At 41.2% G+C, this 13767-nt stretch overlaps 1 protein-coding gene across 2 annotated transcripts in view; it reads left to right on the forward strand.

Annotated features, from left to right (window-relative positions):
• gfra1a (gdnf family receptor alpha 1a) overlaps window positions 1–13767 on the forward strand; it is a 139376-nt gene that overhangs the window by 15887 nt on the left and 109722 nt on the right. The window contains exon 4 of one of the 2 annotated variants that reach the window (XM_056471152.1): window positions 8157–8294. The exons of the other annotated variant lie outside the window; for it this stretch is intronic. Within the exon in view, the coding sequence (XP_056327127.1) occupies window positions 8157–8294 (138 nt within the window). The remainder of the gene's footprint in view (window positions 1–8156; window positions 8295–13767) is intronic. 2 annotated transcript variants of the gene reach the window in all.

Genomic DNA, 13767 nt, shown 5'->3' on the forward strand with positions numbered 1-13767 from the left:
GCAAATTGCCTTTTTGGGTGATCTGGCCCTTTAAATTCTGACAGCAGTAAATGTTTTTTTTAATACATGTCATTATAAATACACAGATCTACCAAACACATGTTATATGGTTGTGTATATCCTGCTTCATCATTAGAGTAACATGTACCACAATTACAAGGCCAGGCTGCAAGATGTAAAGCTCAGAAGCCGGTGCGCTAATAGCGTAATCTAACACAAAAGCATGGAGCGGGTGCTTTGGCGCACTGCCCCACGCTGTCCAAAAATCATTTAGTCAGAGGTGACCAGATCTAAGGCCTGCTGTGGTCTGTATGATTGGATTGAGTAGTAGGGGAGTGATTCATCATTGTTAATAGACACTGCTGACAGCTGGAATCAGTAGGGGCGACGCCTGTGCCAGATTCAACCTCAGCCAGTCACCACAGATGCATGCAAAATTTACACAATTACCACACCAACAAGTGCCAGTCAGGAAGTAGGTAGACGGGGGCAACTACATAATTACTCTGTTTTTAAACAGGTGGGAGGGATGCACACTGGAGACTGTCATAAATGGACTTTTAGGCAGTTTTATGGCAGGGTTTAGAGAAATGAATCCTGCTGCGATCTTTTCTGAGTGATCTTTCAGTTGTTCCCATGAAACAGCTCTGTTCCAGGGGCGACTGAGGCTATGGAATAGTCTCCAGAAAAACGTAGCGAGAGCTAATTTGTTAGGTACTTTTAAATCTCTTTTTTAAAGATTGAGTTTTGACTTTATTATTTGATTCATGATATTTATGTAGTTTTTTTGTTGCAAGCAGTTTGAAAAGCAACAGATGGATCTATGGAAAAAATGAAGAGAACACTTAAAAATGCTCAGTTTCTCTGGATTTACTGGATTTAGCAGACATAAGTTTGAGTAAAACGATAATTTTAGCGTTAATCTATAAAGGTCTGAAAACATTTTATAGAAATTTCTATTTATTTAGTTTAGAAAATGGGAGTTGTTAAGAATTATAGATGTCTTAATTAGACTAAGAAATCAGGGTCTTGCTTAATGTTTTTTTACAATTTTTATTTTTTACGTTTACATTTACTCATTTAACAGATGCTTTTGTCCAAAGCGACTTACAATTGAGGAGGTATTCAGCAATTCAACAGGAAGAGGTTTAAGAAAAGGTACAAGAAGCACTACAGTAGTTACAAAGTAACTTGTTTGTCCTCAGAGAGTGACTATGTTTACACGGACATCAGTAATTAAATTATTTGCCTTAATCTGAATAAGACAATAATATGATTAAGGTGTTTACATGAGTTGCTTTTTGAATGTTCCTTACGTGATCCTGTTTTACATGGCATAGCACATACTGTAGTTTGATTAATGTCTTTGCGTCACCACACTATCCACGTTTTCACCTGAGTTTCATGTAATTGCGGGTGTTTCATTTACATTTTTTGACTTTACCTGCAGTTTGGCACTTTCGCTTTCATTTAGGAACATTTTATGCACGCCGAGATAATGGATGCGAGTATAAACAGCTGGAAAAGGGTTGTTTTAATGGAATTTGATACCACACGCTGAATGGGACACTACCCTCTGCATTTCACAGTGTGTGTGTCTGTGTTCCTTTACTGACAATAGGTGCAGAGTATAGTGTCAAACAGTACATGATGCTAATAGTTTGATTAAGGTGTATACATGTCTGTACTGCACTTCGGTAATGCAACTAAAATCGCTATACTATTTGTCTTAATTTAATTTCTGTTTGGTTCGATTAGGACTTTAGTCGGATTAAATTAATCAAAAATTGCTGTTTACATGGTAGACTCTTAATCAGAGTGTTGTCTTAATCGCATTAAAATTGGCCCCTTCCAATTATATATATATATATATATATATATATATATATATACACTATATATATACACTATATATATATATATATATATATATATATATATATATAAATATTTATTATAAATAAAAGTATTCTTGTTATTATACAATTATTATTCTAAATAATCTTAAATGTAACTGGAAAACAATGTTAAGACACAACGGGAGTGATTTGCTGAGATCATTTAAGAAATCTTTTGCATGAATATTAATTTCATTTGAATAAAAAACTATAGACAATTTAATATAATACAAAAGAGATGTTTATAAGAATTATCTGTTGTCCTAGACTTGGCAGAGAATTAGCTTTATTAAGTCTTACCTCCCTGACTCGTCATCCCTCCTTTTTGCTTCATACAAAAAAATCTATCAGTAGGCATGCTTAGTAAGATCACCATCATATTGTTTAAACTTTAGTTTTGTCGACTTGCAACACAAAAAAGGCTGTTACGCCGGTTTTACAACGCATGAGCAGAGCGTGAGCAGCAAGTAGCCTACTTTTTTGGCGTGCATGTTAACTACCGGGACTCGCTCCGGGAGAAGAGCAGTGCGTGCGAGAGATGCGTCAGTTTGCGTTTTGATTACACTGCTTTTACCAGCGTTGGTTCGGTTGCACATAGAGAATAACGTCTTTATTTCGGAATTACCACTCTTAATAAATACACTTGCATACGAAGTAAATCATATCTCAATGCATTTACTGGGGCACTGGAGTTTTTACTGGGGCACGTGCCCCAGTAAATTGGGTCTAGCGATGCCCCTGGATCTGAGATTTTAAGTCTTATATTGCAATTAAAAAAAGAATTTTTCCAACAATCAGTACAATATAAAGTAACACCAAACAAAATAGAGCAAAACAATCATCTTAAACATGGTACAAGAATGAGTTCATCATCAATGACCTTGCACAAGATCCGTTTATGGAACCAAAGCAAGCCAAAAGACAGATCAGTCAGTGTTAAAATATCAGAAATTACCATTCAAATTGTGTTCAAGTTTGTCTTTTCTGGTCTTGTAAATATCTATTTTTGCTTATCCTAACAAAAAATTCAGAAGTTGACACTTAAATGTGCATGGGAATGTTAGGTTGTATGGGTGTTTCCCAGTACTGGGTTGCAGCTGGAAGGGCATACACTGCATAAAAGATAAGCTGGAATACTTGCCGGTTCATTCTGCTGTGGCGACCTCAACAAGAGTAAGCCAAAGGAAAATAAATGAATGAATGAATTATTATATTTTTAAATTAAATGTTACATTTTTATTAAATATAAATTAAAAAAACAACAACTATTTATAGGTTTATAGGTTATTCATTCATTCATTTTCTTTTTTGGCTTAGTCCCTTTATTAATTCGGGGTCGCCACAGCGGAATGAACCGCCAAATTATCCAGCACATGTTTTAAGCAGTGGATGCCCTTTCAGCTGCACCTTTATAGGTTGCTATTTTATTTATTTATTTAAGTTTATTATTTATTTTTTTATTTGTTTATTTTTTTGACAATGCAGTTTCTGACAAATAAAGCAATATTAAGTTTGAAATCAACTATTCATCTTTTGGCAGCGTTGTACAAATTGGCCAGAGTGTATGAGTGTGTGTGTGAGAATGCGAGAGTGTATGGATGTTTCCCAGTACTGGGTTGCAGCTGGAAAGGCATTCGTTGCATAAAACATATGCTAGAATAGTTGGCGGTTCATTCCGCTGTGGCAACATCTGATAAATCAGAGAATAAGCCGAAAGGAAAAGAATGAATAAATGAACTAATTAATTATTATCTTTTTTATTATCTTGTGAATGTGAATGTTTTTATTATATCTAAATAATAAAAACAACAATTTATAGGTTATTTATTTATTTATTTATTCATTTATTGATTGATTGACAATGCAGTTTCTAACAAATAAAGCAATATTCATTTTCAAATCAACTATTCATCCCTAGTCTTGACAGTGTTGTCCAGACAGTTGAGAAATATTGACTTAGTCAGGAAATCTGTCTGTCTGTTGCTCATATTTAAAGCCTTTCAATATAATGAGAAATCTCATCGAGGCCTCTGCTTTACCAAGGATTTAGCGACCCCATGGTGGGAGAGGAACAGAGAGGCTGGCAGCGCATGAAAGATAAAAACACAAGAACACAAGAAAGAAAGGAAGAGAAAAGTTGCAAATGAATGAAAGCTGAAAGCCAATGAAAAGACATGATTTTCATCTCAGCGTGACTCCAACTCTTCTAATCATGCGTTTGCTTCATGACCTACAATTGGACCAAACCAGACACGTTGCACTTCTTCCCAAAGCCTCCTTCTGTGTTTTATTCTCTGTGTTCATCAAATCACAGCTGCTCTCTACAAATATTCAGGACCATAAATAAATAAATAAAATAAAAGAATAAAAAAAACAACTGCATTGTATCCAGCTGTTCTTGGCTTTGTGCCAGTCTTATAAATGATCAGCCCCCCTCGCTCAAATCCTCAGTTTCACTCCTTTATTTGTAAAGTCAAGTACAAAGATCTCCAACAGCAACATCGTTAATCCATCATCAGTCTACTGTATGTCACCATACTTCACAGACTGCTGGGTGAATATATTCTCTCTGTTAAATAGCTATTCCTAGAAAAATAGTTTGATATTTAATTAATATTTTTATTATTCTGTTTTTAAATATTTGATGTTTTTAATATGTAATTGTTTTTGGTAATATGGTTTATTTAATTTTTTTGCATTTCTTGTGGAACTGATGTGAGTCTTTTTGATGGCAAGTATGACAACTCAAAGGGCATTGGATTTGTGTGTAGCTGTACAGCATTCATGAGCATCCTGGAAGTTTTGCTAATGTGCTATAGAATAGAGTACAGAATCTCACACAACATACAAATTATTGAATCTATTTCATTACTAGACTACAAATAAACCAATTTTATACTTCTGGAATGCATTATTTTGATAAAATGTGACCATAAATCCATCCATAAAATTTTGTATTTCAAATAACTTGAAGTTCTTGTCTAGTTTCTATTATTATTATTATTATTATTATTATTATTATTATTATTATTATTATTATTATTAATATTATCATCATCATCATCATCATCATTTGTTATTAGTTAATTGATTAAATATTAGTTAACTATTTATAATCGTTTGTGAGTTTATAAGCTTTTCAACAATTCTGATTTTATATCTTTCATTCTATATATTTCTTCTCAGAATTGTGAGATACACAAAACTGAAGTGTTTTATACTATTCTAATGAACAAATGAATGAATGAATGTAATTGTGAGATAAAAAAGTCATATTGTTTTCAATAAAAGAAACTTAAATTTTCCACCAAACAGCTTTACTTTTTTCCTTATAATTTCCATCATTAACAATCATGCAATAAAGACCCTAAACTTTGAAACAGTAGTCCATCACTTTAAATATTTTTTCATCTGTTAATATAACCTATGCAGAAAGGACCAAATATCAACCACATGAGCATCCGACCACATACTACATGTACCTCCATAAAAGCAAATACACATTACCACACAAACTTCCATCCACTTTTCTTGTTTTGGTCACCATCAGAGTACAGTAAAATGTAATGAAAGGTTCCGTAAGGATTGGGTGTTGTTCACAGTAGTCATAGATTGTGAATTTATACATGTTTAATTAAAATTTTTATTCAAAAATACATGTACTGTAATTACTGTAAATTTGTGTGCTTCATATTGGTGTAAAGGTACACTAAAGTATGGTATGTACCTTGGTTTTGGCGTCACAGTTTGGTACCAGTACGGTACAAGAGTAATAATAATAATAATCTCCAGTACTTGCCATTTCTGTTTATTTTGAATAGGCAGAAGTATTTTGTCACATTCAGCTACAGAGCAATACAAATTTTAATTCAATTAAACGCAGTCATTCAAATTAAAACTAAGGAATTTACAGTCCAAAAATGTATTTCAGCCTTCTCCTAAACAACGGAAATACAATAATTATGTATTAAATTTAAGATTCAGTAAGCTTCAAAACTGAAATCTCTTATTGAAAATACAGCACAGTGGCCATCCATGCAGCAGATCCAGCTGTGCATTATTATGTGTGTGTAGAGAATACTCACTGACTGACTGACGAGCTCACATGATGAGACAATATCTTATATTTCCATTGTTTATGGATGCGCATCACCACTGAAGTCTTTTGTAGCACTGCATGTTTAGAAGCCGTGTGGAAATAAAACGATTTCAACTTTCACCCAAAGTTGTCATGACACCAGGAAAATAGCGGAACCACCCGTGAGCACTGCTGTGTCACGTTTTCCGACAGAAAAAATGTGTTTTTTGTGAATGTATTCAGTATTCGTCATAAGGGCATGTAAACCAAACCATGACCATCATACCGTGACAGATCAGGATGAATGCATGTTACAGTCCTAGTGCTTGACTATATGCAGCAACATGAGAGCTGATCAGTCTGCGCAGCTGTGGGTCACATTTTGAATGTGGCCCTCGGGCTGCCTGTTGAGAATCTTGGACCTTTGTAATGCAAGTTTTGTAATCTAACCTAATGTTTGTGTGTTGATTTAATGATTTTGTTTCTGATATATTTTAAACAAAACAAAAATTCAGTGTCTGTTGTCACTGTATTGTGCTGAATTTCCATATATGACTTCTAGATCTCTTTTATGGCCTTATGGGATATTAAAGTATGCACTGGATTCCTCCTTTTCACATACAGTTTCATGAGCGCTACATACTTCTGATTTACCATACTGCTTTTGACATTTTCGCAGCAAAGTTCACTTATTTAGTTGCTGGCTTTGGCATTCCCGTGCTTGCTCTTGGTTTGTTTGGAACTATACTCCCATAAATCTTTTGTCTTACTTTTTCTTTATGCTGATTCCTTCTGTTTTAACCATGTCATCTCTATTTCTCTGCTTGTGAATGCATCGTTTCATTCTTATGCAGTTTTTTTGGGTGTCTTGGTCTGAATAGCTCCCTTACACTGTTTGTCGAGTGTTCCTGGATGTCGCATCCTTTTGTTCCTTTTCCAGCTTTGCATTATATGGTTTTAATCTTGCTTTTGTTTCTTCGCCTCCCCAATGTACAGCTCTTCCTCTTTGTGTTTAGCTGAGCTTTGTCTGTTTCAGATGTGCTGTTAATTACTGTGCAAATTGATTGACTGACTGACTTTGAATGCAAAAATCCTTTTCTTTTGAATGGCTGCAATGTCATATGTATCACCTGAATGCCTAACACCTAAAAATATTAAAAATACTAGTTCATTCTTCACTTATTAAAGCCTTTTCCATCTGATATCACACACGATTTTATGATGGTAAAACTACTAGTTTATTCTTCATGTTAAAGAGATCGTTCACCCAAAAGTGAAAACTTCCTCACCATTTCTTCACACTCAAGTGGTTCTACATTTTTTTATGTTGAACACAAAACAAGATATTCAGAAGAATGTTGGAAAAAAGTAGCCATTGAGACCAAAACACACTGTTGAAGTCAGATTTATTAGCCCCCCTTTGAATTTTTTTTCTTCTTTCATTATTTCCTAAATGATGTTTAACAGAGCAAGAAAAATTTTACAGTTTGTCTGATAATATTTTTTCTTCTGGAGAAAGTCTTATTTGTTTTATTTCGGCTAGAATTAAAGCAGTTTTTAATTTTTTAACAAACATTTTAAGGTCAAAATTATTAGCCCCTTTAAGCTATATTTTTTTTTCCCGATTGTCTACAGAACAAACCATCATTATACAATACCTTGCCTAATTACTCTAACCTGCTTAGTTAACCTAATTATTCTTATTAAGTCTTTAAATGTCACTTTAAGCTGTATAGAAGTGTCTTGAAAAATATCTAGTGAAATATTATGTACTGTCATCATGGCAAAGATGAAATAAACCAGCTATTAGAAATGAGTTATTAAAACTATTATGTTTAGAAATGTGCTGAAAAAAATCTTCTCTCTGTTAAACAGAAATTGGGGGAAAAATAAACAGGGGGCTAATAATTCAGGAAGGCTAATAATTCTGACTTCAACTGTATATGCTTTTTTCCAACATTCTTCAAAATATCGTTTGTGTTCAACAGCAAAAGAAAAAATCTGGTTTGGAACAAGTGGACAATGAGAAAATTACGCACAATTTTTGGATGAACTACCTCTTTAAATCCTTTACTAACTGATATAACCCGTAAATGTGGTTTTCCAACTCTTAGTTGGTGTCCTTTTTCAACTTCACTTGATTAATAGGAAAATACTGAGTACGGTGAGTCTCTTTACAGAAGGAGGGACTAGCAGTGGTCCCTGGAGCACTGCCATCACCATGGCCCCAGGGAAAGGGTCCCAGGGCCGGTCAAGACCACATGAGCCTCAAGACCCCAGTAGAAACAGAAGGGCACACCCAAACTGGGCTGTTCTGGGTAAATACAGCGCTAATACTTGCTGAATGGATGAGTGTGCATGCCATTAACAGAGTGAAGCATTATTCATTGTCTGCTATGATTTAATGGTGACAGTTGCAATGTTTAGTCTGTGGAACGTGGAGAGAGTACTGAAAAATCATACCCAAGTAAAAAAACAATTACTTGCCAAGTACAAGTAAAGCTACTCAAGTACGCGTAAAAAGTAGCACTTCTAAAAGTACTCAAGAGTAGTCAGTATCACACTGTGAAAAATTTTTCACCGTACTGTATACCCAATTTATGCATGTATTTGAAAACATAAATGTTGTGTATTTAGTTTTTGTTTAAGGCAATTTTGCTATTTCAGTCAATACACAGTAGGCATACTTCATCTTCTCTTCAGTGACATACAGTCTCTCAGTTGTTGGATGTAACAATTTAGCATCTTCTTGGACACTTTTAATGTTTGCTGCATTTATAAAGCATCCACAGATTTGACTCATTACGACGTGAACTGTGTTGAAACACGTGATACCTAATCCTTGATCGATCATAAAGTGATAGAAGACTTTTTATCCACGCATGGCTTTTGTACTTTGAATGCAAGCTGCTAGAAGGTGGTGATGGAGTTATAGTCCATTTTGACATGCTCATATTCCCCCTCCATCAGGACAGCTTGCCAGAAACAACAAAGAAAGCTATAGCAAACAGGACCTGGTGAATCATTTACATAAAGGGAAACGGTGAACACAACAATCAATTACTTTGCTGGACAACTAGTTAACTATTAAACATGAGTAATAGTTCAAGCTTCAGGTAATTCATTCATTTGGCTTTGTTTGGGTTACGATTACTCAAAATTCGAATGTGTTCAATACTTATCCCCGCTTCCCAGCCGGGTGAAGGCAATTGACAGTAAATGTAACAGTGATGTATGAAAATTATACAGAACTGTTTTCATTGTTCTCAGCAGTAAGAACAGAGTAGACCTATATGCTTTTGGAAAGAAAAGGCTCTTTATCTCCCCTTCGGAGTAAACAAAGCTGTAAAATATAAAATGGAATATAAAGTACAGATTAAGAGGCTGTAGTTTTGGCTCTGAGAGAGACCCCAGCGTTCGTACTAGATGAATAATTTAAGCACCTGCAATATTGTGTGTGCTTCAGAGGGGGACAATTTCCCTCTTGTTCTACTGAACAAGTGCTGCTCATTCCCTGGGCCTTGGATGCTGCATTGTGAGTGCCGCAGAGTGCTGATTTCCTATCCTCACTGTTGTCATTTTAACCAATATGACAGATAAATGTTATCTGTAGAGGATATGGCTGTCTTTTTACCTGGTGACACAAAACAAATGGGAATTTCAAGCCTTGATTTAAATTGCACAATCTGTTTTCAAAAGCTAGAAGGGTGGCTGTGTTGCTGGCACATTGTGAACTAGATAAAGAAAATATGGAGATGTTAAGTCACAGGTTTGAAATTAAACAAGCAGAACACTGACAAGAAAACTTGAATATGGAAGAATTATTCAGATTGTGTCTGGAATAGCAATTTTCTGTACAATGAATATGAATGGAGGACTTGAATTAGTATGCTGTTTGGAACAGTGAACACCTTAGGGAAACATCTATGTACAAGAACACGCAAAGTCATACAGAAGTATATAAGAACTTTCCAGCTCAGATCTGCATTGTAATTGTCAGGGCACCGAAATAGGCCATACATCCTAACGATTTTTATATCGACATCAACTAGCCAGTCATTTTTTTAATAAAATTTTTTTATAAAAATGTAAGACATTTCAGTGCCTATGTCACGATCGGAGTAAGGGGAAAAAGGGGCGAGGACCCAAATGCAGAGTAAAGTAAATATTTATTATAATAATACAAAAATAAAAAGGCAAAAACAGCAAAACAAACTACCCCGAGGGGGAAAACACTAAACTAGAACACAAACAGAGAAACAAACTTGACTGGGTTGGCTGGACGAAGCAGGGCTGGACAGGGATCAAGACTGGAACACATACAGGACTGGGAAATATTGACGACGAACTGGCACAGGACAGCAAACAAGAGGAGAATATAAGCAGGGTTAAATTAATACACAACAGATGAACATAATTAACTAATAATGGGTTAACAAGGAGGGTGGGACTAGACAATAGACGGGAGAGCGCCTGACAGAGACAACACAAGCCAGGTGCTCACATTAAACAAGATTAGAACACGCAGCCAATGAGAGAACTCATTAACCGCGTGTTCGTATGACAAGACAAAGCACACAACAAAAGCACGCGACCCATGTAAACACAGAGCCACGTGCTTTGACAACAGACGCAAGACACGAGCACACGATAAGTGAATACACCTTACCGTGCGCTCACATAAATGCAACGCGCATGTTTCATCTCAGCGCCAACCAAAACCGAAACCTAACTAGACTGAGACGCTGAGAATGAAACAGCGCGATGCTGACGAAACAAAACACAAACACGAGTACAAGAGCGCGCGTCCCAAGGACGCGCAGACCCCGCGCCAAGCGGGAGCGCGCACGGTCCGCGCGCACCTTTGATGACGCGCAACCCAGACAATGACAAAACAAGTGCTCGACCCAAGAAAACGCGAGCCGAGCACTACAGGACAAGACAAAACAGAGCTAGTGTCCGGACTCTGCCACCAAAACAAGAATTTACAAGACCAGAGTGGCAGAACCCTGACACTAGCCCCCCCCAAAAGGGACGCCACCTGGCGTCCCTAAAGGGAACATCCAACAAGGTACAAGACAAACAAGAAACACCACAAGACAACAAAACAGGCAACATCAACAAACACAAGACAGGGAAGTGAACAGGCACGACACCATAAAGGGGGGGAGGGAGGGGAGCCAAGCCAGACCCAACAAAATGAACAAGGGAGGGATGGGAGGGCAAGGCCAGGGAGGGACAGGAGGTACAGTCCAGGGCGGGACCAGAGGGACAGTCCAGGGCGGGTTCAATGGGTCAGTACCCCGGCAGGAAACCAGAGTGGAGCCGGAGGGTCCGTCCAGGGTGGTAGAGGGGCACACCAGGGAGGAGCAGGAGGGACGACCCAGGGACAGTCTGTCAGGGGAGACGAGGCAGGCTGCCTGATGGGAGCAGGCAGGGCTGGAGGCCTGTGGGGAGCCAGCAGGGCTGGAGGCGGCTTGACTGAAGGCCTGAAGGTCACCGACTGGACAGGAAGCCTGTGGGGAGCCGGCTTGACTGGAGTCGGCTTGACTGAAGGCCTGCAGGACGCCGGCTGGACAGGAGGCCTGAGGGGAGCCACCAAAGCTGGAGGCGGCTTGACTGAAGGCCTGAGGGGAGCCACCAAAGCTGGAGGCGGCTTGACTGAAGGCCTGAGGGGAGCCGGCTGGACAGGAGGCTTGTGGGGAGCCGGCAGGACTGGAGTCGGCTTGACTGAAGGCCTGCAGGGCGCCGGCTGGACAGGAGGCCTGAGGGGAGCCACCAAAGCTGGAGGCGGCTTGACTGAAGGCCTGAGGGGAGCCGGCTGGACAGGAGGCCTATGGGGAGCCGGCAGGACTGGAGCCGGCTGGACAGGAGGCCTGTGGAGAGCCGGCAGGGCTGGAGCCGGCTGGACAGGAGGCCTGTGGAGAGCCGGCAGGGCTGGAGCCGGCTGGACAGGAGGCCTGTGGGGAGCCGGCTGGGATGAAGGCCTGCGGGGAGCCGGCAGGGCTGGAGCCGGCTGGACAGGAGGCCTGTGGGGAGCCGGCAGGGCTGGAGCCGGCTGGACAGGAGGCCTGTGGGGAGCCGGCTGGGATGAAGGCCTGCGGGGAGCCGGCAGGGCTGGAGCCGGCTGGACAGGAGGCCCGTGGGGAGCCGGCTGGGGTGGAGGCCCGTGGGGAGCCGTCAGGGCAAGGAGCCGGGCTGGGGCCGGCAGGGCAAGACGTCGGGATGGTGCCGGCAAGGCAAGGAGCCGGGCTGGGACCGGCAGGGCAAGACGTCTGGATGGAGCCGGCAGGGCTAGACGTCTGGGTGGTGCCGGCAGGGCTAGACGTCTGGGTGGTGCCGGCAGGGCTAGACGTCTGGGTGGTGCCGGCAGGGCTAGACGTCTGGGTGGTGCCGGCAGGGCTAGACGTCTGGGTGGTGCCGGCAGGGCTAGACGTCTGGGTGGTGCCGGCAGGGCTAGACGCCTGGGTGGTGCCGGCAGGGCTATACGTCTGGGTGGTGCCGGCAGGGCAATGAGCCACGCTGGGGCCGGCGGGGCAAGACGTCTGGGTGGTGCCGGCAGGGCAATGACCGGGGCTGGGTCCGGCAGGGCAAGACGTCTGGGTGGTGCCGGCAAGGCAATGACCGGGGCTGGAGCCGGCACGGGGCGGCGCTCTGGGGCTGGAGCCGACACTGGCGGGCGCTCTGGGGCTGGAGCCGACACGGAGCGGCGCTCTGGGGCTGGAGCCGACACGGAGCGGCGCTCTGGGGCTGGAGCCGACACTGGCGGGCGCTCTGGGGCTGGAGCCGACACTGGCGGGCGCTCTGGGGCTGGAGCCGACACTGGCGGGCGCTCTGGGGCAACCCTCGCTGAAGAGGCCTTCCTCTTCAGCCTCCACTTTTGGGTGCGGGTTAACCCTTGGGGGTTGGTCATAGGCTGGGAGATGGTGCTCGTGATGGTGGTGAGAGATGGCCTCTTTCCTCTCCGTTTCAGAGCAGAGGACAGCAGAAAGCTGGGATCAGGAGTTTCACCCTGAGCCGCCTGACGAACCAGATGCTCCACAAACTGATGGTAAGACAGCCCTCCCAACTCAAGCATCTGCTGGATATTGAGGGGCTTGTCGAGGGCATAGTTGAGGAGGTTCACCAGGGCTTGGTCATTGAACCCCAGCCCCTCTGCTGCCACACCAAATTTAGCCGCAAACTTTCCCACCTTCATGCCACGTTGCCGCAGTGACTGCAGACTGATGAGCTGCAGCATGCGGCTGGAGAACGGGCTGTCTTCACTCTGCTGGGTCCTCATTTGGCCAGTTCGTACTGTCACGATCGGAGTAAGGGGAAAAAGGGGCGAGGACCCAAATGCAGAGTAAAGTAAATATTTATTATAATAATACAAAAATAAAAAGGCAAAAACAGCAAAACAAACTACCCCGAGGGGGAAAACACTAAACTAGAACACAAACAGAGAAACAAACTTGACTGGGTTGGCTGGACGAAGCAGGGCTGGACAGGGATCAAGACTGGAACACATACAGGACTGGGAAATATTGACGACAAACTGGCACAGGACAGCAAACAAGAGGAGAATATAAGCAGGGTTAAATTAATACACAACAGATGAACATAATTAACTAATAATGGGTTAACAAGGAGGGTGGGACTAGACAATAGACGGGAGAGCGCCTGACAGAGACAACACAAGCCAGGTGCTCACATTAAACAAGATTAGAACACGCAGCCAATGAGAGAACTCATTAACCGCGTGTTCGTATGACAAGACAAAGCACACAACAAAAGCACGCGACCCATGTA

This window comes from Danio aesculapii, chromosome 13 (genome assembly GCF_903798145.1).
Source record: "Danio aesculapii chromosome 13, fDanAes4.1, whole genome shotgun sequence".
NCBI classification, from domain to species: Eukaryota; Metazoa; Chordata; class Actinopteri; order Cypriniformes; family Danionidae; genus Danio; species Danio aesculapii.